At 43.0% G+C, this 21554-nt stretch overlaps 2 protein-coding genes across 2 annotated transcripts; one reads left to right on the forward strand and one right to left on the reverse strand.

The window, feature by feature from the left end:
- The first annotated feature begins 1534 nt into the window (after nt 1–1534).
- LOC124412785 lies at nt 1535–3004 on the forward strand. Its single transcript, XM_046892901.1, has 3 exons — nt 1535–2538; nt 2705–2837; nt 2936–3004. Exons 1-3 carry the CDS (start codon nt 1535–1537, stop codon nt 3002–3004), a joined length of 1206 nt encoding a protein of 401 aa, XP_046748857.1.
- Nucleotides 3005–16883: 13879 nt separating this feature from the next.
- Nucleotides 16884–20936, reverse strand: LOC124412786. The gene is made up of 7 exons (XM_046892903.1): nt 20932–20936; nt 20711–20878; nt 20374–20611; nt 19891–20332; nt 18998–19740; nt 17350–18889; nt 16884–17260 (listed from the first exon to the last, which is right to left on the reverse strand). Exons 1-7 carry the CDS (start codon nt 20934–20936, stop codon nt 16884–16886), a joined length of 3513 nt encoding a protein of 1170 aa, XP_046748859.1.
- Between the last annotated feature and the right edge of the window lie 618 nt (nt 20937–21554).

The following is a 21554-nucleotide window of genomic DNA, read 5'->3' on the forward strand; positions in this document are numbered from 1 at the left end:
TGCGGAAAGATGCAACAATTGCAGGGTCAATTCGTCGACAGTGAACGCTATAGGTAGAATTTCATTTGTTTCGCTGTTACTAGGTTCATCGAACGCAAATCAACAGATGGTTTTGCATTATTCACACCGTCGTATCGCGTATCGCACCGAGTTGGCGGTGACCGACTGCTAACTTTCAAGATAACGTCTCGGTATGTTACGTACTCCTGATGCAGTGGCTTGGGCACTCGGTTCCTTAACTTTGGCTGCTGTGACACGTAGGGATAGTGATGAGTGTATTAATACGTGTATGAAAATAAGAAACTAAATATGGTAAACTAAATATAAACTATCACACCATTCACCTTTTACTTTTTGTGGAAGAGACTGTGCATAGCGCAATAATGCACTTGCGAAATCCATATCTGAAAAAAATACAAAAATGACACACATTGTAAACAAATACTCAAGCGCTTTTATGCGATCTTACTAGAATACGATTACTCGTCTTTAATGTTATAAATGCGTAGAACTTGAAATATAAATACTCGGCTTACCGTTTTTTGCTTTTTCTACATCCTGAGAACTCAAGCGTAGTGTGTACGATCGATTTGATTCGGGATCAATCAAAGTAAGTTCCTCGAACGTGTCAATCACGAAGCGCAGTATTGAAGCGTTGAGGTTAGCGTCATCGGCAAAACATCGGCAATGTGCGAAATCCCGCCAAATAATCTAAAATCTCCCCCTTTTTTGCGGCCATATTGGTTTCACTGCAACTGCCTCTGGGTCTTGGCGGCAGCAGCCACAGCACCTACTACGTCATCAATTGATGACGTCATGAGAGCTTCACAGCGCACTGCGGCCGTATATCGGAACGCGTTTGCAGCGCTGCCAGTACTTGCAGTGTAAAAAGGAACATGCCCTAGGACTGTCACCGCCAAGCTCGAAGGTACCGAAGTAAGCGTCCGGGTCGGCGAGGGCTGCCCACAGGGGGGCGTTCTCTCCCCCCTGCTGTGGACCCTAGTCGTGGACGGACTGCTGACGGGGCTCAACAAACTAAACGTGACAGCGGTGGGCTACGCCGACGACGTGGAATTGATCGTCGCAGGCGACCACCTTCCAGCTATGACAAGCAAGATGCAAAAGGCACTGAACTTTGTACAGAACTGGTGCACATCTCAGGGACTAAGGGGTCAGGGATCAATTCTAACAAGACCGAGATGGTACTGTTCACCAGGAAGCGGAAACTCAGGATGGGGCATGTCGAGATATTCGGATCGAGGCTCTAACCCTATCCACCGAGGTACGCTTCCTAGGAGTCACCCTAGACCCCAAACTCACATGGAAGGCCCACACCATCCGCCAGGCACGGAAGGCCACGGCCACGTACTGGGCCTGCAGAAGGATGGTGGGCCAGACCTGGGGTCTACAACCAAGGGTAGTTCGATGGATCTTCATGGCCATCATACTACCTCAAATCACCTACGCCTCGATTGTATGGTGGCCCGCGATGAGCAGGGCCACATACCGGAAGGCATATGAACGCGTCTACAAAATGGCGATCCTAGGCATTACGGGGGCCCTTCGGACCACCCCAACTATTGCCATGGGGGCCCTCCTGGGCCTACCACCGCCACACATTACGGAGGAGGAGGAGACCTGGAGGGTGGCGCTAGGCCTGAGGCACCTAGGACTCTGGAAGCGCACCGGTTTGGGACACACTGTGATACTAAACCGGAAAGGAGCACCGCGGACACCTCTGGAACAGAGCGGGGACCGCTGCACCAGCAGATTCCAGTTTAACCGAGTTTTCAGGGTAACGTACCCGCACAGAGAGACCTGGGCAAACAACCCGGACAGAATACTCTCCCCAAAAGGACTCGTGTGGTACACAGACGGGTCCAAAACTGAGACGGGCACCGGGGCCGGCTTCTGGTGTGGAGGACCAAGGACGAGCAGGTCGCTCGTCCTGGGACCCACAGCCTCGGTGCTACAAACTGAGATGTACGCCCTGCTAGCCTGTCCCAGACATATCCTGAGCATGGGCTACAAAGGGAAACACATATATATCTGCAGTGACAGCTGGACAGCACTCGAACACCTGGACGCCTGCGTCGTAAGGTCGGTGCTGACCTGGGACTGCCTCACTGTCTTATCACGGCTGGCCAAGGAAAACCGCGTGAGCCTGGTATGGGTGCCAGGACACAGCGGCATCCAAGGCAATGAAATAGCTCACAACCTGGCCAAAGAGGGGGCTTCGCGCCTACCGAGCGACGAGGGCTCCCTCCCCGGCCTACCCCCTGGGCATATAAGATGCCTATCGAAGCAATGGACGGAGGCCCTCTTTGCGGACCTCTGGGACTGCACACCAGGCATGGCTCACATGAGGGTCCTATTCCAAGGGCCATCGCAAGCTCCAGCAGCCACGCTCATACGACTGAACAGGACCGAGCTGAGGACCGTGATAGGCCTCATTACCGGACACTGGTACACGGGCAAGCACCTCGTGCACCTGGGATTTAGATCAGAGTTCCTGTGCCCGAAATGTGAAGGGAAACAGTAGACCCCCCTCCGCCCCATCACCCAGTGTAGGGGGCTCGAGGGACCGCGTGAGCAGGCTCTCGGAGCTAAATACACCGGCGAGGGCAAAATCGAGGAAATGGGGGTCGGCAGGCTGCTTCATTTCGCGAAGCTGGCCGGCCTGACCTCGTTCCCTACACACTAGGGGTGCCCCCAACGGGCCCGGGCACAATGGTCCAACAGGACTGAGCGCCTGGCCGTCCCTAATCCAACAACAACAACAATGGGGGGATTTTCCCGAAAATCGAAATTTAGATTACCGACCACTCCCCCTAAAGGTTAAAAAAAAATCGCACTCACTAATTATTTCCGTGTTAAATGTCTATCTCGACTGGACTAGATAGACTGAGTGCTCTTTTGAGTCGCTTGAACCAAGAATATAAAGGACAGAGATCTGTCGGGAGTATTTCTCTCTCTGTCTGGTGATATTAGTGGCGGGGACTGAGTAGAGGAGAACGAGGAGAAATACGCATATGACAGGCGCAAAGTTGTTCCACTTCCACTGCTCCGTTGTCTCCCACTATGACGCCGATTGAAAAGAGAGAGCAGTACTCCCGGATATCTCTGTCCTTCATATGTAAGCGTCAGTGCCTCTTATAGAAGTGTAACGTCCCGACGTACCGCCTCGGCGAACCTTTTTCAAAATTAAAACATAATCACAGAATTGCTTCATCTTACTCAACAGCCACAGCGCTTGAGAGTTTCGTTTCGATGATTATAACGCAAAATATCATATTGCTTCAACCGACGAGTTCCACCCCTCCTAGAGAAAGTCACGTACAGGCCCGCGTATTAGGTTTAACTTGGTGCCATATTTAACATTACCAAGAACGCAAAGCGCGAAGTGGTGAGATAAACCCCAACGAGTCTCAACCCAAAAGTATCTCTTCTTTTTAAGTCAAAGTCATCATCAACAATCAGGCTAAACCATACGTACAATATGTACCAAATTAAAATAGGTTGTTCATTAAGGTGTATGGATGAATGTGTGAGAATTGCATCTCGATATCTTTTACTCGTAATCATAGTATGTAACCGACGAGATTGAGAATCGTCGGAACACCGTCGGAGCACTCGAGTCAGGCCCGGAGTGACGCTGACCATGCCGATTCTGGCACCGGGAGGTCGCCCTCGCATCTCATTGGCTAATTACCGCTGTAACTTTGTTACACCGAGGGCTCTTGGACCGTCAGGCCCAAGACGCCATGTCTTTCGTCTGTCAAGTCGCAAGGTGCGTGGACGTCAACCCGTATTAGCCCTTCTGGTCGATAGTAGTGTTCGGAAAATCTTCATTGTGACCGGCCTAAAGTACCGTGCTAATTCGTTAAACTCAAGCCTGCAATTTGTATTGTGAATTGCAAAGACTTACTATCATCTTATTTCAAATTCTTTCCTGTTCTGTACTGACTCTCTTATCTTCGCGAATAGACATTTTTATGACATTCATTTCCTTTAACAAAAATTAAATCAAGTTCTGCCCTGATTCTACCGAGTCAGGTAATTTTAAGTGATTAACGATAATAAGATATAATCATTCAATTTCTCATTTAATTAAACTTCAACACCACATAACTAGTAAACGGTGTAAATCAGTAGATTCCTTCGCAATTTAATTCATCCAAATTTAACGTACTGCCCGAGTGACGGTAATCCGAATCTACGATCATCAACCCCCGAGTCTGCTTTGGTGGCTGATCTCGAGCTCCAACATCTATACGTAATCCATCCATTCGTACGACTCGAGGTGAGGCTCAGGTCCAGATTACTAAGACCCTGACCGACACGATCCGACGGAACTCAATCTCGACGCACCACTCTACAAAAGCTAAGTCAATTCGAATGTTTCACTCCAACATCAACCGAATCTAGATAATCACCAATTTGATAAATTTATATTCCTATTCAAATATTGCCTATTGGTAATTAACATTCTGTTTATTGGCCAGCATCTCTAGCCAAACGTAAAATCGTCTTTTTCAATAACTCATGTCTTGGTGGCAAGCTTCACTAGCCACTCCTTTAAACCACCACTAATTGTTCACCAATACCTATATTATATAAATTCAATAATTAAATCAAACAATAGAATTGGTGCCTAGCTAGAAGTCAATATCGTTTAGGTATTTCGAGAGGTATTCTCTGGCTTTCAGCTTGGCTCCTATCACCTTGGTTAATTAATTAGGAACTATATATATATTGTCACCTGCGTTTTTCGATTAAATCAAAGTATAAGAATAAGTATATACGTTCAATCCGATCGACGGAACCACACGCACAGGATCTGTCTAAACAAGGTTATCGTTCGTGGATCCTCCTGGACACACTGCAGAGTTACTCTCCTGACGATACCTTGATTATTAAATTTAGACATCGAAGATCCTAGATATCTTTGTCCTGTACGGTTATCGTTCGTGGATCCTCCTGGACACACTGCAGAGTTACTCTCCTGACGATACCATACACAATTAGGACTTTATTAATAGACAAACAAGTGTGTGTGTTTCCGAGATTAGGCGGAACGTAATATATATGTTGTAATTTCACTAGAGGATGCATAAATCTAAAAAGAGAGATACAAATTACTAAAACGACCAGTTATACTTAATGCGCACTCATTATAGATCTTGCGGCCTTAGTTTATCATTTTATGTTATAACAACAAATTATATGTAACCTTTTTGTAACTTCAACCCTTATCATTTTCAAAATCGTTTGAAGAATATAATCCATATTTTACCAGTTAAATCCAATAACCCGTTTATTTCGAACAACAACCTTTCTCAATTTCAGGATTAAGTTATTACTATTATAAATTAGCCTCAACCTATTTAAATCAATCTCACAGACCTGTATAGGACTATAGCAACACGATCCTACATATACCGGCGTACCGAAAGGTAGGTCTTCCTTAGTTTTAAGTTTTATTCAGCGCTGTTACGTGGGTGCATAATCGATTATTATCCTTAATAGCCGTAAACTCTTACCGCTCTCCTCACGTCCACCCTCCCACGTAACAAAGCGATCGGTCTATATCTTATAAGTCTATGGTCACAACGGGGAGAGGGCACGGTGGCGTAACCACTCAGGGAGCGTCCGATTTACAACTCGGGCGCACTGGCGTAGCGCGGCTTCGACCTACTGCGATACTTCGATATCTCGAGTACAGCGCCACACGGTAGCGTAAAGTTAGCGCGGGGACGATTCAAACAGAGACGCCACCAAGATGGCCGCAACCGACGGTATTGCGCAATATTACACAACTGTTGCGCGAATATACATGACACAATTTTTGAATTACGGTAACACGACAATGGGATCAGATACAACATTTAATTGAACGAGAACGATAACCGAAACAATATTTCAAAATGATATGACAGTTAATTACCCGAAAACACGAGAATACTAGAATGACGCCGTCGCCACGCGGACGCGGGGTGAGGGGGCCATGCGGGGTAAAATTAACAGAAATTCGGGAACAAAATTGGGGACGTTAGTAATTAATCAGGCTCGTCGAAATGACCATTAATAAAATTAATAAGCCACACGAAAACCCGAGATACGGAAAATTACGATCCAAACGGTCACCAAGACAAAAGAAAAGCTAATGCGTCTCGGGGGTTCGAGCGGTAACAAAAACTCACTTACGTTAGAAGAGCAGAATTTGCTCCCTCGTAACACTAAATAGAGTTCTGGTAACTGGACACAGACTCACGATACACGAAACGATAAAAAGTAAAATGCGGTAACAATAGGAGGAAACATAAAACAAAGGTACGACACGACAAGATAAAGGCAGCAAAGCACAACGAGGAGCACGTCTGATCAGATCAAGTCTAGATGCAGAAGTCTGACGTTCGGGGATTCTTCCGTGCAGCGTCGTTGTTGCCCGCCGAACTTCTTGAGCGGCACGTTAGTTGGCAGCACCTCCTGGGCATGATTTCTGGCAGGCCTCGCAGCACACGCAGCGTTTGCCGTGCCTAGCCCCTTCGGAATGCATGGGCGGTACTCGAAGCGGTACTGAGCCTGTAGAGGGCTCTTTGATGTTCCCGAGATTGTTGGCAATCATCACATTCTGGCCATGGACATCCTTCATAACTAACCTGGCCGATTTCAGATTCATCGGAACAGGGCGACGTAACAGCGTTGAGCGGGCATGTCATTTAGGCAAGCAGATCCGCTCGCAATTCTCGGCTCCGTAGATATTGCTGGCGGCAGCCTCGTAGCTCTCGGGAGCGTGTGCGGGGGAGGCACGGGTACTGACTGCGAGGCGTTGAGCCACCTGCCAGGGTGGTTTCATCGTCGTAGATGTACCCTCGGTGTCGGACTGTCGGTAGCTGCTTTATTTCCCTCCTTTCTCCGCCTTTAATGCTCAGGATAGCTCGGGATAGGTGGGAAGAAGGAAAACAAAATCAAGAGAAATTAGTGATAGAACTTGAAATTACATAGGTGACCATATCGATTGCCTGTACTCCTTGCTGCCTTTTTTCAATAACGGGGATAACGGAGGTCATATAACGCGGTGCAAATCGCTATGTTACAACGTACGTCGACGAAATCTCTGCCCGACAGCGGGAGAGGCATCGTCGATGCGCAGATTTGTAATCGACTTCGTAATATCTATCCATCTATCTATATATTGTAACGGGCTTTTTACCTCACCCGGGGGAAGGCGGGGTCGGCACAGAGGCTCGTTTACAAAAATGGCGTTGACCAACACGGCAATAGAAAGATGGAAAATTAAAGATTGACAGCACTGCAGAACAGGTGTTGGGCGCCAGGCTCGAGAGAGCCGTAAGAGACTATACTCTTACCAGATTCGAAATTTACCGTCCAATAGCATTCGTTCGCCGACTCGAACGACGAACCAAACTCACACCACCAAATCTCAAAGCGAAACTATAGCAGGGGCAAGAACAAACAAAAACAGCCGACTAGCTAGCAGTGAGGGGAACGTGGGCTCGAAGATGAAATAGTATAGATGATAATCGAATGATTATAGATGTAATTACCAGCATTTATTCACAAGCAACGCCGTTACGGCAAGGCAGAAGGCAACAGGCAAGAAAATATTTACACGGCAAGCGGTCTTATCGGTGGCGGTACGCTTCGATACAATTCAAAATAAGTAGAAATGAAACAAAATAGCATGAAATATAACACAGCAAAAAAATTAAACAATTCAATAGAACACGGCAGAAATCAAGCAGTATAAGCTAGAAGCGACGAGCGGCAAGCGGCCAAGATAAGCGAATAATAATCGGCGTAAAATCAGTAACAATTCAATAACTCATGCGACTACAGACTCGTGGTGAAGCAAGTTCGTTAACAATTTCAAAACTCAAAACACGGCAGAACAATTCCAAAAACAAAGTTGCTAACAATCTAACAGTTTCACAAATACGGGATAATCCTTCTGCGCTTTTTCTATATTATCGGCACGGTCGCCTGTCGCTGCTTGACGGTGGTAGTTACGCTCGGCAACGACGGCACGGGCGCACACACTCACTCACAGATTGTCTCTCTCTCTCACACTTACGTACTCGGTACGCGGCCGGGAAGCGGCACGGTACACGATCTATTACAAGTTATACGCTACAATAAAGCGGCAAAAAATTACCGAATGAACAACCAGAGTATCTTATCGTAATTATAACAAATCAAGGTAGCAAGCAAAATCCGAAATACAATTGAATAGCAAAGCTTAACTACCACGAGGCTCGCGGGCTTTCACACAAGATGGCCGATCAAAGCCGGCCGGCAACCTGTTCAGTGTTGCCATTGTCTAAGAAATTTCTTAAATCTATAGAAATTCAGCGGTTTCTAAGAATTAAGAATTCTTAAACAATTTTCAAAGAAATTTCAACTTTCTGAAGAATTCAAAAGAAAACTTTTTTTTTATGCAGCGCAGATTCATCTCGAGCTGAATACGAAATCTTATAGGGTAATGCAGTTTGTAGCTGCATTATCGATGTTTCACTAGTTGCTATAGTGTTTAGGAATACCTCGCCTCCTATAGGGCATTCATGGCACTTGTACGTGAAACGTAAAATGTCTGTTTCCGAACCTCAAAACTTCCAAACACGTGCTTGATCAGAGTAGTGGTGGATTATAGTAGATTTATGGCATTGTGTATTTCAAATAGCTGCTTCGGCAAATTTCGGGTACTTTTATCTTCACTACCATCCGCAATAGACATCTTTTCTTCATATAACGTACAACGTACACAACTTGGAATCACAAAATAATATTCAGGAAAATAATATTCATTTGCTATTCGTTCCTGGTCAGGTCACTCGAGTACTCGAGGTAAGACTACAATAGCAATAAATATTTATTAATACTTTTTTCTCTAATATATCATGCGATAATAATAATTTTTACGAATGAATCAATTTATCTTATTATATTTTTTAATCAGGATGAATTCAAATACGAGTAGTTGTTCGTCGTCTAACGAACAACAGAGTACGAAGCAATCCACAAAAAAAAGAAAAAGACCGACTAAATTGTATACACAAAAATGTAATGTAGGCTGGGAGTTGGACTGTGCCTTTAAACTTTGGGTTTCAAGGAGTGCTAAAGGCAAAACTTTTTTTCATTGCAAAATTTGCGACGAGGACTACACGACAGTTGGAGGGCGTTCTAATCTCAAAAAACACCAAACAAGCGTAAAGCATATTGCGAGAGCTAATAACGTTTCTACTTAACCAACCTGCAATTGCAGATTGTTTTCAGAAAACCACCCTGCTGTCGCAGAGAGTCAAGGAAGCCGAAATTCGGTTATCTGCCTTCATTGCGGAACACAATTTACCATTCAATACTATGGAGCATTTGGTTCCCATAATCCAAACAATCGGCACCGATCCTGAGGTTTTGAAAGCTATAAGTTGTGGCAGAACAAAATGCACTCAAATCGTAAAAAAAGTAACTGGCGCGAGCGGATTCGAAAGAATTATCCAGTTTCTTCGTGTTGTCAAATTTTCGATCATCGTTGATGAATCAACAGATGTGAGCTCTGTTAAGCATCTCGTTATCATTGCCAGATTCTTCGATGGAACATCTATTCGCGATCAATTTCTCGGATTAGTTCCGGTGGCAGATGCGACAGCGCAAAGTCTGTACAACTGTGTCGTCCAGTTTTTTATAAAACATGAAATCCCGTACAGGACAAACCTGATAGGATTCGCTTCTGACGGGGCAAGCAATATGTTTGGTGTTAATCATTCACTTGCTGTCCTCCTCGCCAAAGACGTGCCAAATCTGTTTACGATGAAGTGCATTTGTCACTCGTTCGCATTGTGCGCTAGCTACGCGTGCGCTACATTGCCGAGAATTATCGAAGATATCTGCAGAGACGTATACAACTATTTAAATAATAGTTATAAACGGCTCCAGGAATACAAGCAGTTTCAGAGTTTACTGGACATTAAGCCGCACAAGTTGTTGCAGCCCAGTCAGACGAGGTGGCTCTCGCTTTTGCCGGTCGTTAAACGACTTCTGGAGCAATATGACGCTCTTAAACAATTTTTCGAGAAAGCTGCAATGACCGACAAAATTCTATCGGCAGAAACTATATCGATCAGATTGAAGGAACAGTACGTGAAGATGTACCTTCAGTTTCTCGAATTTGTTCTACCTTTTTTCCACACTTTAAATGCTGAAATGCAAGCAGAAGATTCGAAAATGCACGTTTTGTATGACAGGATAGCGGCGGTATTTAAATCGTTCCTGGAATTCTTCATGAAACCGGATTATCTTAAAAAAACTAAATTGGAGGACATAAATTTGCAGAATCCCGATTTTTATTTACAGCTCGAGAATGTTTATTTGGGTGCGACGTTGACTGCAGTACTTTTTAAAAATACGCACAACGTGAAACCCGACGTCGTCTATCACCTGCGACAACGATGCTTGACTTTCTACATCGAAGGCTGCAAACAAATTCAGAAACGGTTTAATTTCAGAGATCCTCAAGTCAAAATTATTAAAATGATCTCGGTGCTGGATTCGACTAATTTCACGAAAGTCGGCGTGACACCGGCAACCTCTATTGCAACTCTTGCGTGCAATTTTCCAAATTTGATCGAAGAAAAACACCTGAATGACTTAGATGCGGAATGGAGAGAATTACGTAACACGAATTTTTCAACGGAGACGGAATCGAGCTCGACTTGCAAATTTTGGGTCATGGTTCAGAAAATTACACGTGGGGATGGGACCGCGAAGTTTCCTCTTCTATCAAATTTCGTATTGAACATTCTCTCATTGCCACATTCGAGTGCCAACGCAGAGCGAGTTTTTTCGCAAGTTAATTTGAATACAACGAAAACCAGGAATCGAATGGATACGACAACATTAAACGGCTTACTTCACACGAAGGCTTTAATAAGCGATAATACTTGTTTCAATTTCCCAGTCAATCGTGATGTCTTAAAAAGACATAATGATTCTATGTACGAACAATCAAAAGTATAGACGGCAAGATATTACGAATCTCATGTGTCACGCCTCGAGGTAAAAAACTGATCAAGATATAGATACAACGTTAAAAATAAGAAAGGAACGGAAACGAATATCACGTTAAAAATGACGAGGATACGAATTTCACGTATTAGGTCACGAGTTAAAAAAAAAAAAATATGAGTGACGTTAAAAAAAAGACGTTAAAAATGACGAGGATACGAATTTCACGTATTGGGTCACGAGTTAAAAAAAAAGAAACAATATGAGTCTGACGTTAAAAAAAAGACGTTAAAAATGACGAGGATACGAATTTCACGTATTACTTAGGTCACGAGTTAAAAAAAAAAGAAACAATATGAGTCTGACGTTAAAAAAAAAGACGTTAAAAATTACGAGGATACGAATTTCACGTATTACTTAGGTCACGAGTTAAAAAAAAAGAAACAATATGAGTCTGACGTTAAAAAAAAAGACGTTAAAAATGACGAGGATACGAATTTCACGTATTGGGTCACGAGTTAAAAAAAAAGAAACAATATGAGTCTGACGTTAAAAAAAAGACGTTAAAAATGACGAGGATACGAATTTCACGTATTGGGTCACGAGTTAAAAAAAAAGAAACAATATGAGTCTGACGTTAAAAAAAAGACGTTAAAAATGACGAGGATACGAATTTCACGTATTAGGTCACGAGTTAAAAAAAAAAGAAACAATATGAGTCTGACGTTAAAAATGACGAGGATACGAATTTCACGTATTACTTAGGTCACGAGTTAAAAAAAAAAAAACAATATGAGTCTGACGTTAAAAAAAAAGACGTTAAAAATGACGAGGATACGAATTTCACGTATTGGGTCACGAGTTAAAAAAAAAGAAACAATATGAGTCTGACGTTAAAAAAAAGAGGAACGTATCTAATTTTAAAAAATAAGAAGATATGATCTCACTCGTCACGTCATCTCGAGTTAAAAAAAAAACAAACATGAGTTTGACGTTAAAAAAAAAGAGGAGAATGATCTCATGTATTATATCTCGAGTTTAAAAAAAAAAAAATACGAATCTATCGCTAACGAAAATCGTAGGAAAAAACTTCCGTATCATAAAACTTTTTGCAATTAAAAATTACAAAATAAATTATAAAATTCTTTCTGCTTTCCTATCGGTGGCAATCGGATATATTATATGTTAAGTGTTAATATGTTACCTGAAAGAAACATACTGGCGTGTAAAAAAACACTTTTATTATTTATGATTATTGAATAAATTCAATATATAAATTTGCAGTTTTATTGAAAATGTGCGAATTTCACGAATAAAAAAAAGATCTCAGCTAGCTTTATAATATGTGTCAAAACGCATCATTGTACCTTTAGGCTTTCAGCATCTGTGAATAATGCGATAATCTATCAATTTCGCAATGCCGCTTTTGCGCCAGAGGTTGATTGATGATCGGTTGGTTTATTACGATTTCTTTGAATCCAGTTAACAATTTGTGAATAAATTGTACGGCTGTTGAATTTTCAAATGAATATCACACGAATAATAATTGAATGAATACATATTTAATTATTCGTATGACATTAGCATTGAAATTCAACAATCGTACAACATATGCATGAATATATGGCGGTATTTTTTAAACGCAAAGACTCCAAGTTATATCCGGGCTGGAGGTGGATTATGTGCACGGTGACTTCGAGTCACGGTGACTTCAGACATTTCCACTCTGTCGTTTTTCATGGTTTATGCTTGCTAGCCATTGGCGAATAGCGCATAGGCCACAGACCCACAGACGAATTACATACGAAAGTTGGGAATAGACTGCACATTCTCGTTCTCACTTTGTCGACTCACGAACTCACGGGTGCACATAATCCGCCTCCTGAGCATCGCGAAGAAAAGTTACCAGCAGAGAGTTCGGATATACCATATACCACCCGTCGGTCATATAGGAGGACTGCGGGACACTGTGCTGCAATACCTACTGAACTCGTTGGTCGCGTTCAGAACTTTATCTGTGACTAAAGAAATCTTAAGAATTCTCGATGCGCCATCTATAGAATTTTTCCCACCCTGACCTGGCAACACTGAACCTGTTACAGAGGGAAAAATGGCCTGAGGCCGTTGAGAATCTATAGCCAGCGAGATTCGGGATAGCGACAGCCTACCTTATTACGGCAAACGGTTCCGGTCTTCCACAAAGCAAGACGGCAACTACTTGTCTTCTCTTAATGACGATATCGGCACAAAACTGTTGTGCGAGCGAAGCGGTGAGGCTTAGAAAACTTTGAACGGGTACACTACGATACGCGGCGTGGCAACTAGCAGCGCAGCGCAAGGGAGAGTGAGGTGGCTGCCGGCCTTCGGCGATCGCGATCCCGCGGTCGCGCTACGGTAGGGGATGATAGGTAGATTGGCGAGAGACCGGCGGGAGCCTAGGCAGCTGGTCTGTTCGCCGCGCTGTGCTGCGTGTTGCGAGGGTGGTCTGGCGAAGGCGGAAATGTCCTGTCGGCATCGGCGAGCCCAGGGGGAGGCGGAGTTCGGTTATTTGTGGGTGCCGGGTGGCAAGGCCGGTCTTATCGGAGGCTCAGGTGAAGGCAACTCGACCCCGGGGCGGCAGCGGCAGCATGTCCTTGGCGGCATCGAGGTCCGAGCAAGCAACAGCGCGACTACTCGGTCCGGGGCTTCGAACTCCACGCCGGTCGTCCGGTGGTCCCTCCGCGTTTCCCGCGACGGCAGCGCAGGGTGGTCGTTGGATGGCGTCGGCATTGGCGGCGATAGTGGCGGCGGCAGTGGCGGTCACCTCAGAGAATGGGTTGGGGGAGTAACAAAAAGCATTAGCAATAATACATAAATCTTAAGACTAACTCTGGTTGTTCATTGGCGGCACGGCAGGGCTCTTCCTTGCTCTATAAGAGCGCTTGACGCAACCGCCTGGCAGTGGTGGTGCGGGTCGGTGACGGGCTGGTAGACCCGCCACGTCACAATATATATAAAAAAAAGATTTCAATCGCTTGAAGTCAACGTTTTCAAGATTGACGTTTTTAAGATTAATGAAGTTAGCGTTTTCAAGATTGAAATTGTAATACGCATGAAGGTGGGTTGACGAGGAGGTGTTTGCCGTCGTCCAGGACCAGCGCTCCGTAGTCTATTAAATTATTGTGGTCCAGGTTGCCGGTAATACGAATTCAGTAATCAAGATATAATTGCGATGTTTTAGAAACACGGAAGGGGACTTTTGCAGCCCAAAGATGAAAGTAATATAATAAAACACTGAATAAGGACATCTCTTATATTTACTCTATTCAATCAGGTGACAAGGTTAGTGTGGGAAACTCCGGAAAGTACATCTCTTACTCCCTGAACAATAAACGAATGAAACGCACAAAAGCGCGAGGCGCGAAGCGCCGAGCTTCAGTTTGCTGAGGCGCGTATCGCCGAACAGTACGAGACGCGAAGCGCGCAGTTGCGGAGCCCCCAGTCATTGAAAATAATGAAAATAACAGCCCGTTTGAATGCAACGTCGCGCAACATTGCCAGACTGCATGTCCTTGACAAATTTTTTGTCTGGCAGCGAAATTCAGCCGTTAGTGAAGAGTAGAGAGCGAGTTTTAGTTGCCATCTTCCGGTCACCTCTCCGAATTAAAAGGTTTTGAAGAGGCTGCTGATTGGCTGATAAATGTCGGATGATGAATATTGACCAATCATATGATTCCTTCGGTTCTTTCGTTTTCAACTGGTGGCAAATGACACGCCCGCACCCCAATGAGCTGGCGGCTGACGAGAGTGATGAAACTGCTGCTTGCTGATGGTCGGTCACTTTAGATTCAACGGCTGAAGAGTACGGACGTGGTCGCTCCGGTCGCCGAAGTAGTACTGATATTTGTAAACCAGTCAAATTCGAGTCATCAGTCGAGAATGACACGCCGGGACAAACCTTACGGGAAGACATTCGCTGAAGTAGCTTCTAAAAAACGTAAGTATCCAGAAGTATACAAAATTTTTAATATACGTAATCAACAATGTCTGTAAAATGGTGTAAGGGTTTGAACAAAAAGGAAGTGTAGATGGGAAAACAATGAGTGTATCGCAACCGAATCGACAGTCAAGTTTGGACACGAAATTAGCGATATGCCTCTGCGCCGACGAAGACATTATGAAGCCTACGAGCCGTATCGCTCAGGAGATGGGAGTCTCGAGGAGTTCGGTCCGAAATGCATTGCGTGCAGCGGGATACAAGGCTTACAAGCTGCAGAATCACCAAGAACTTCTGCCTGGTGATGCAGGACGACGCCTGATATTTTGCGAAGAAATGATGGATTTGTACAACGAAAATCCGGGACTCAGGGTATGCTTCAGTGACGAGAGCACGGTTTTTTTAGTTGGATAGCCAAATCGCAAAAATACAAGAGCGTGGTCCCAGCACAATCCCCACATTTTTCTACAAACTCAAACGCAGTACCCTGTCAAGTTCAACGTTTGGGTGGCTGTTGTCGATGGCCACATTATCAATCCGTTTTTTATTAATGGCAACTTGAATGGGGAAAGCTATTTACAGCTGCTCAGAGAGCCCATTGTACCTGCAATCGGAGCGACTGAAGGAGACGTAAGTGAAATTTATTCAAGTTATACATTCTAAATCATATTAATAATGATGTAATGCAATTTATTATCGAGGCCGTATGACAAAGTCCTCTAACGGCCAAGAGCCAAAAAAAAAAGAAAAAGGTATACAGAGTGTACATGTTTTAAACTTAAAACTAGCATAATGTTAACATTGAAAATAGCGTTGATATTAATATTGATAGGTCTCACAACGTCATTTTTGCTACGAGAGAAAGCAAGAGAACAATAAAATATATGATAAAATAAACATGAAAATAATGAAAATAAAAAAAAAATATATATATTTTTGCTTGTAGAGTCAGTGCAATTATCTTCTTTTTATTTTTATTTATTATATATATATATTATTATATATATTATATTATAATATATATTATATAATATATATTTATTATATTATATATATTATATATATATATATATATATATATATATATATATATATATATATATATAATAAATAAAAATAAAAAGAAGATAATTGCACTGACTCTACAAGCAAAAATATATATATTTTTTTTTTATTTTTTTTTATTTTGTAGAGTCAGTGCAATTATCTTCTTTTTATTTTTATTTATTATATATATATATATATAATAAATAATATTATATATATATAAATAATATTATATATATATATATATATAATAAATAAAAATAAAAAGAAGATAATTGCACTGACTCTACAAAATAAAAAAAAATAAAAAAAAAATATATATATTTTTGCTTTATTTTTTTTTATTTTGTAGAGTCAGTGCAATTATCTTCTTTTTATTTTTATTTATTATATATATATATATATAATAAATAATATTATATATATATAAATAATATTATATATATATAAATATAAATAAATAAAAATAAAAAGAAGATAATTGCACTGACTCTACAAGCAAAAATATATATATTTTTTTTTTATTTTTTTTTATTTTGTAGAGTCAGTGCAATTATCTTCTTTTTATTTTTATTTATTATATATATATATATATATAATAAATAATATTATATATATATAAATAATATTATATATATATATATATATATAATAAATAAAAATAAAAAGAAGATAATTGCACTGACTCTACAAAATAAAAAAAAATAAAAAAAAAATATATATATTTTTGCTTGTAGAGTCAGTGCAATTATCTTCTTTAAAGAGAAGAATCTTCTTAAAAAAGAAGATAATTGCACTGACTCTACAAGCGTCTTCTCAAACAGCCAGCTAGCAGCTAAGACAACGCACTCACTACTTCGGCACGCTCAATAGTCAGCAAATAATTGTAGCAACTCGTCTTGAACACTTCTGGAGATGAAGCGGTCGTGATAGCCGGCGGCAAAGAATTCCAGAAGGAAGTGCCCAAAACAAGAAAAGAGTGCTGGAAGGTGGATGTGCGCGGAACTGGTGCAATGAGCGTATCAGTACGATTATTGTCTCTATGCCTGGCTATGTTGTGGTTCATCCTAACACGCTCACATAAGAGAGCATTCTTATTCATGACCAGCATTCCGTAATAGATGCAGCCCAAAAGATACAGCCGACGATTGTGCGGCGCGAGCCAACCCAGGTCCCCCCAAGCCTGGGCCCGCTGATGTGCACCCCAAGTGGCTTGCGCAGTATAAACCTCACACAGTTATTTAGTGCAACTGTCAGTTTCTTCTCAAGGTTCAAGTTTAGGTTAGTAAGGGCAGCTGCACAGTAGTCGAAGACAGGAAGAACTAAACTAGTAACAAGTTGCCGCTTCAGAGGGATATTTAAGTCATTGACGGAATGACGAAGGCGATACAATATTGTCGACGCCGAGCTGCACGTCTTCGCAACCTGGCCTGTCCACGACAACCTTGGGTCAAGCATAACTCCGAGGTACTTGAAGCTGACCACGTACTCATTCACTTCATCGTCTAAAATAAGTCTTGGGATCTGATCAAGCCCAACTGAGTTCACATTGAATGCACTGCCCAAGATCATAGCCTTAGTCTTTCCAGCATTAATCTTCAGCTTATTACGCTGACACCACATAGTCACAGCCACAAGATCTTCATTCATCCTTTCGATACCGCTATTTAGCTCAGTGAGCTTACACGTAAGGTAAATAGCGCCATCATCAGCATAGAAAAGATGACTGCAATACCTTAAACACTTGGGGAGATCATTTATAAACAATGAGAAAAGCAACGGGCCAAGTACACTACCTTGGGGTACACCAGTGGAGCACTCACGCCATGCGGAAACATTATCACCATCTCTCAGTGCATGCCTTCTTCCCGATAGATAAAAGTACATCCAACGAATAACTTCATACGCGAAACCAAGTCCATGAAGCTTACGCAGCAAGAGCAGATGATCAACAGAATCGAACGCTTTCGTCAAGTTAATAAACACAGCCAACGTAACTAACTGTTCATCTATGCCACACCGCACTTCATCAACAAACTTAATCACAGCAGTCTGCGTACCCATACCAGGCCGAAAGCCCGTTTGACACCGATCCAGCACATCATGGTCATTAAGAAAACGAATAATCTGATCCAGCACAACCCGCTCACAGACCTTAGACATTGCACATAGTATCGATATCGGACGCATATCAGCTACAGTCTGCGGGCTGCGAGCCTTGGGTATCGGCGTGATAAGCGACGATCGCCAAAGCGTCGGGTAGCACCCACTGTGCAACGATGAATTAATTAGATCTGTGATCAACGGCCCAAACAGAACCTTGAATGTCTTCAGCACATGAGCTGAGATGCCATCAACACCTTCAGCCCGCAAAGTCCCAAGTGAAATGCACTTCGCAACCTTACGGGCGTCAACACGAGCAAATGAGAACAGAACACCGCCCCCTGACCTCGCTAAGCCTGCTATCACTTCGTCTAGCGACGGAAGCTTGCGGCCTTCAGTTATTGTAGCATAATAGTCATTTAAATCCTCAACACTAAAACGCAAGACATCACGCGACTTAGCAGACGTTGCTGTCAACCCAAGCCTGTCCATTTCAACCCAAAACTGCTTCGTATGCCCAGCACGATTGAACATTGATTGAAGATAACTTGCTCGACACTTTTTCCAGAGCGACTGAGCCTGACGCCGCGATGTAACATAGTCTTCCCAAGCCTTACGATGACCACTCCTCTCAAATCGCCGGTAGCACCTATCACGATCTCTGCGAATGTCTCTTAGCTCCTGCGTAATCCATGGAGCCGGGCTACGCTTAGCAACGAACTCATGCACAGGAACGCACTGATCAACAACATTTTCAAATAAATTATTCAGCTCAATGAGACGTGAGTCTCAAGATCGTAGTGTACCACCATCATCCTCGTTCAGCTCATGCAGTCTCGAGTTAACCATCTCCGCCGCGGCAGCAAAATCAGCTTCCTTCCACGACAAACACTTCACAAGCCGTCTAACGGGCTTTGGATGTTTATGCTTGAGACAGAAGTAAATCAGGTCATGCGAGGACAGAAAGGGCTGACCTGACTGGCCCCACGATTCAAGAGCAGCAAAATGACTAACTGCGCAAACATCAATCCAGGTGTTTGCATCGACAGTGTGAGTAGTTGGCCGCAAAGGCACAATACTTATACCAGTTTTCACAAAAAAGTCTCGTAATCTAACTGCCTTATCGTTGTTGAACAAGAGATCAGCATTGAAATCGCCAAGAACACAAGCAAACTTATAGTTGACCATCCTAGCTATATAGTCATCCTCAAACGTACACATGTAGCCTGCTTTTGGCGGTCGATAAACAATAGCAATTAAGATCTTATGCTGAGATGGGCCCCAAACTTCTGCGATGAGGTACTCTGGCAATATCGCATCTACAGCTCCAATTGACGAACTAAGAAGACGAGCATTGAGCTCCTTTCGTACAAAGACTGCGACTCCGCCTCCACGCTTGCTATGCCGATCAACACGCAGCAGCACATATCCTGGCAACACAACTTGGTGATCGGGGATCGCATCACACAGCCAAGTCTCGACGACTCCAATTACGTGGTACGGGTTGACTTTAAAAAATTCTTTAAATTCGCAGAAATGCGCCATCAGACACTGAGCATTAAGTGAGCAGACGTTGAGAACAGCAAATTCTGTATTATTAACAGCAAGTGACGTTGTAGGAGACCCAAATAGTTAAATGGCTAGTCATTGCAGGTCCGTGGACGGCGAAATTCTAACCGGCCGATCAGCTTGCGACTTCCTAAGGAAAACAGCACCATCAGATATTCAAATGTGCTTGCGGTCTACACGTGGAAATGCTTTTATGACACGATCCTTAAGCTGGTGAAGTTGGGCAGGTTGACGAAGGTCAACATATACCTTGACGTCAGGCAAAGATTGATCCACTTGCTTAGCATTAAAGTCGCGCTTTCCCTTCTTGGCATCAATAACCTTCCTGCAAGCATCCTTACTCCTCATAGCAACAACAATTGTGCGCGGCCCAGCTAGACCGCTACGACGATATCCTGCAGCACGACGCCTCTTACCGATCCTGAGAGCATCAACAAGGTCATCCTCATCCAGCGTGACACCAAGCGCTCCGATGAGAGATCTAGAAAGCGATTTAATATCTTCTCCTTCAACTTCAGGCAAACCGCTGACGACCAGTTGATTGGACACCTGCTTGCAAGCTGCGCGTAATAGAACAGCTTCATCAGCCGCAGACAGCTTAGCTTCAGCTGGCTTTGACTCACAGCAACAAGCCGATGTTGAAGATCATCTACCACCGCTTCAACAGCATCAACTTTAAGATTAGTTTCTTCCTGAGCAGTGTTGAGCGCCTCAAAATCCACACGAAGCGAAGCAACCTCAGCAGTATCCTTTTGAAGCTGCTCTCCAAATCCATCCAGCTTCGCGTTAATAGTTTGCAATAAGTCAATTACCGAGTTGTCAGTAACTTGACATACCGGACACTGTGTTTGCAGCTTAACACTTGCCAAACGCTTGCTGTCAACATTAAGTCTGACGCAAGCACAATCGAGATGATAGCTGTGTTTACATTACGCCCCTGTGGTAAGTTCCTCTGAGGCACGATCGATAAACTCAAAACAGAGCGCACACGTTACCTTGGTAATTTTGACTAAACAGTTCACGGCCGAGTCAATGTATGTCGCCTCTTGACACTGACGATAACACAAAAATCCGCTGAGAACTTGGCCCAAGAGGCTTTGCCTAACCTCAATGCAACAACCAGAAATATATTTAAGCCGCACTAAATAGAGCCATAAGCTAAAACAAAAATTTATCAGTTTGTAAAATCGGATTTTTTTCGCAATCAAAACAACATCACTCCAAGCAGTACTCTTAGCGAAAAACTACTTCAACTTTAATAAAAGGACGAGTGCACAGAAAGAAACACGTACACTCTGCACGACCTCCAATAATGTGTCCTCCAATAATGATAATGGTAATAATAATAATGATTATGAGTAATTGGAAATATTTGTTGAACTAATTAGAATTATTAATTCATCAACAATTGAATCATTTCAACGATCACTTATTAAAATCGAGAAAATAGACAGTTGTAATAGCGATACAAACATCGTTCATATGAATATCAATATCATTCTTGGTTTCTCTTTTTCAGGGACCAAGAGTATGGTTCCAACAAGATGGCGCACCACCCTATTTTACGGTGCGAGTAAGGGAATACCTGGAACAAGAATTCCCTGGTCGCTGGGTTGGCAGGGGAAGTCCTACCATCCAGTGGCCTGCACGGTCCCCTGACCTCTCACCACTCGATTACGGCCTATGGGCCTATTTGAAAAACAAATTATACACGGAAGGTCGCATCGAGAACCGTGGGCGCTCCAGGCAAGAATCACTGGAATTCTGGAGAATATGTTACCGGAACACGTATCCAACATTACTGGTGCATTTTATGATCGCCTGGGATATTGCA

Source organism: Diprion similis, chromosome 11 (assembly GCF_021155765.1).
Source record: "Diprion similis isolate iyDipSimi1 chromosome 11, iyDipSimi1.1, whole genome shotgun sequence".
Taxonomy (NCBI): Eukaryota; Metazoa; Arthropoda; class Insecta; order Hymenoptera; family Diprionidae; genus Diprion; species Diprion similis.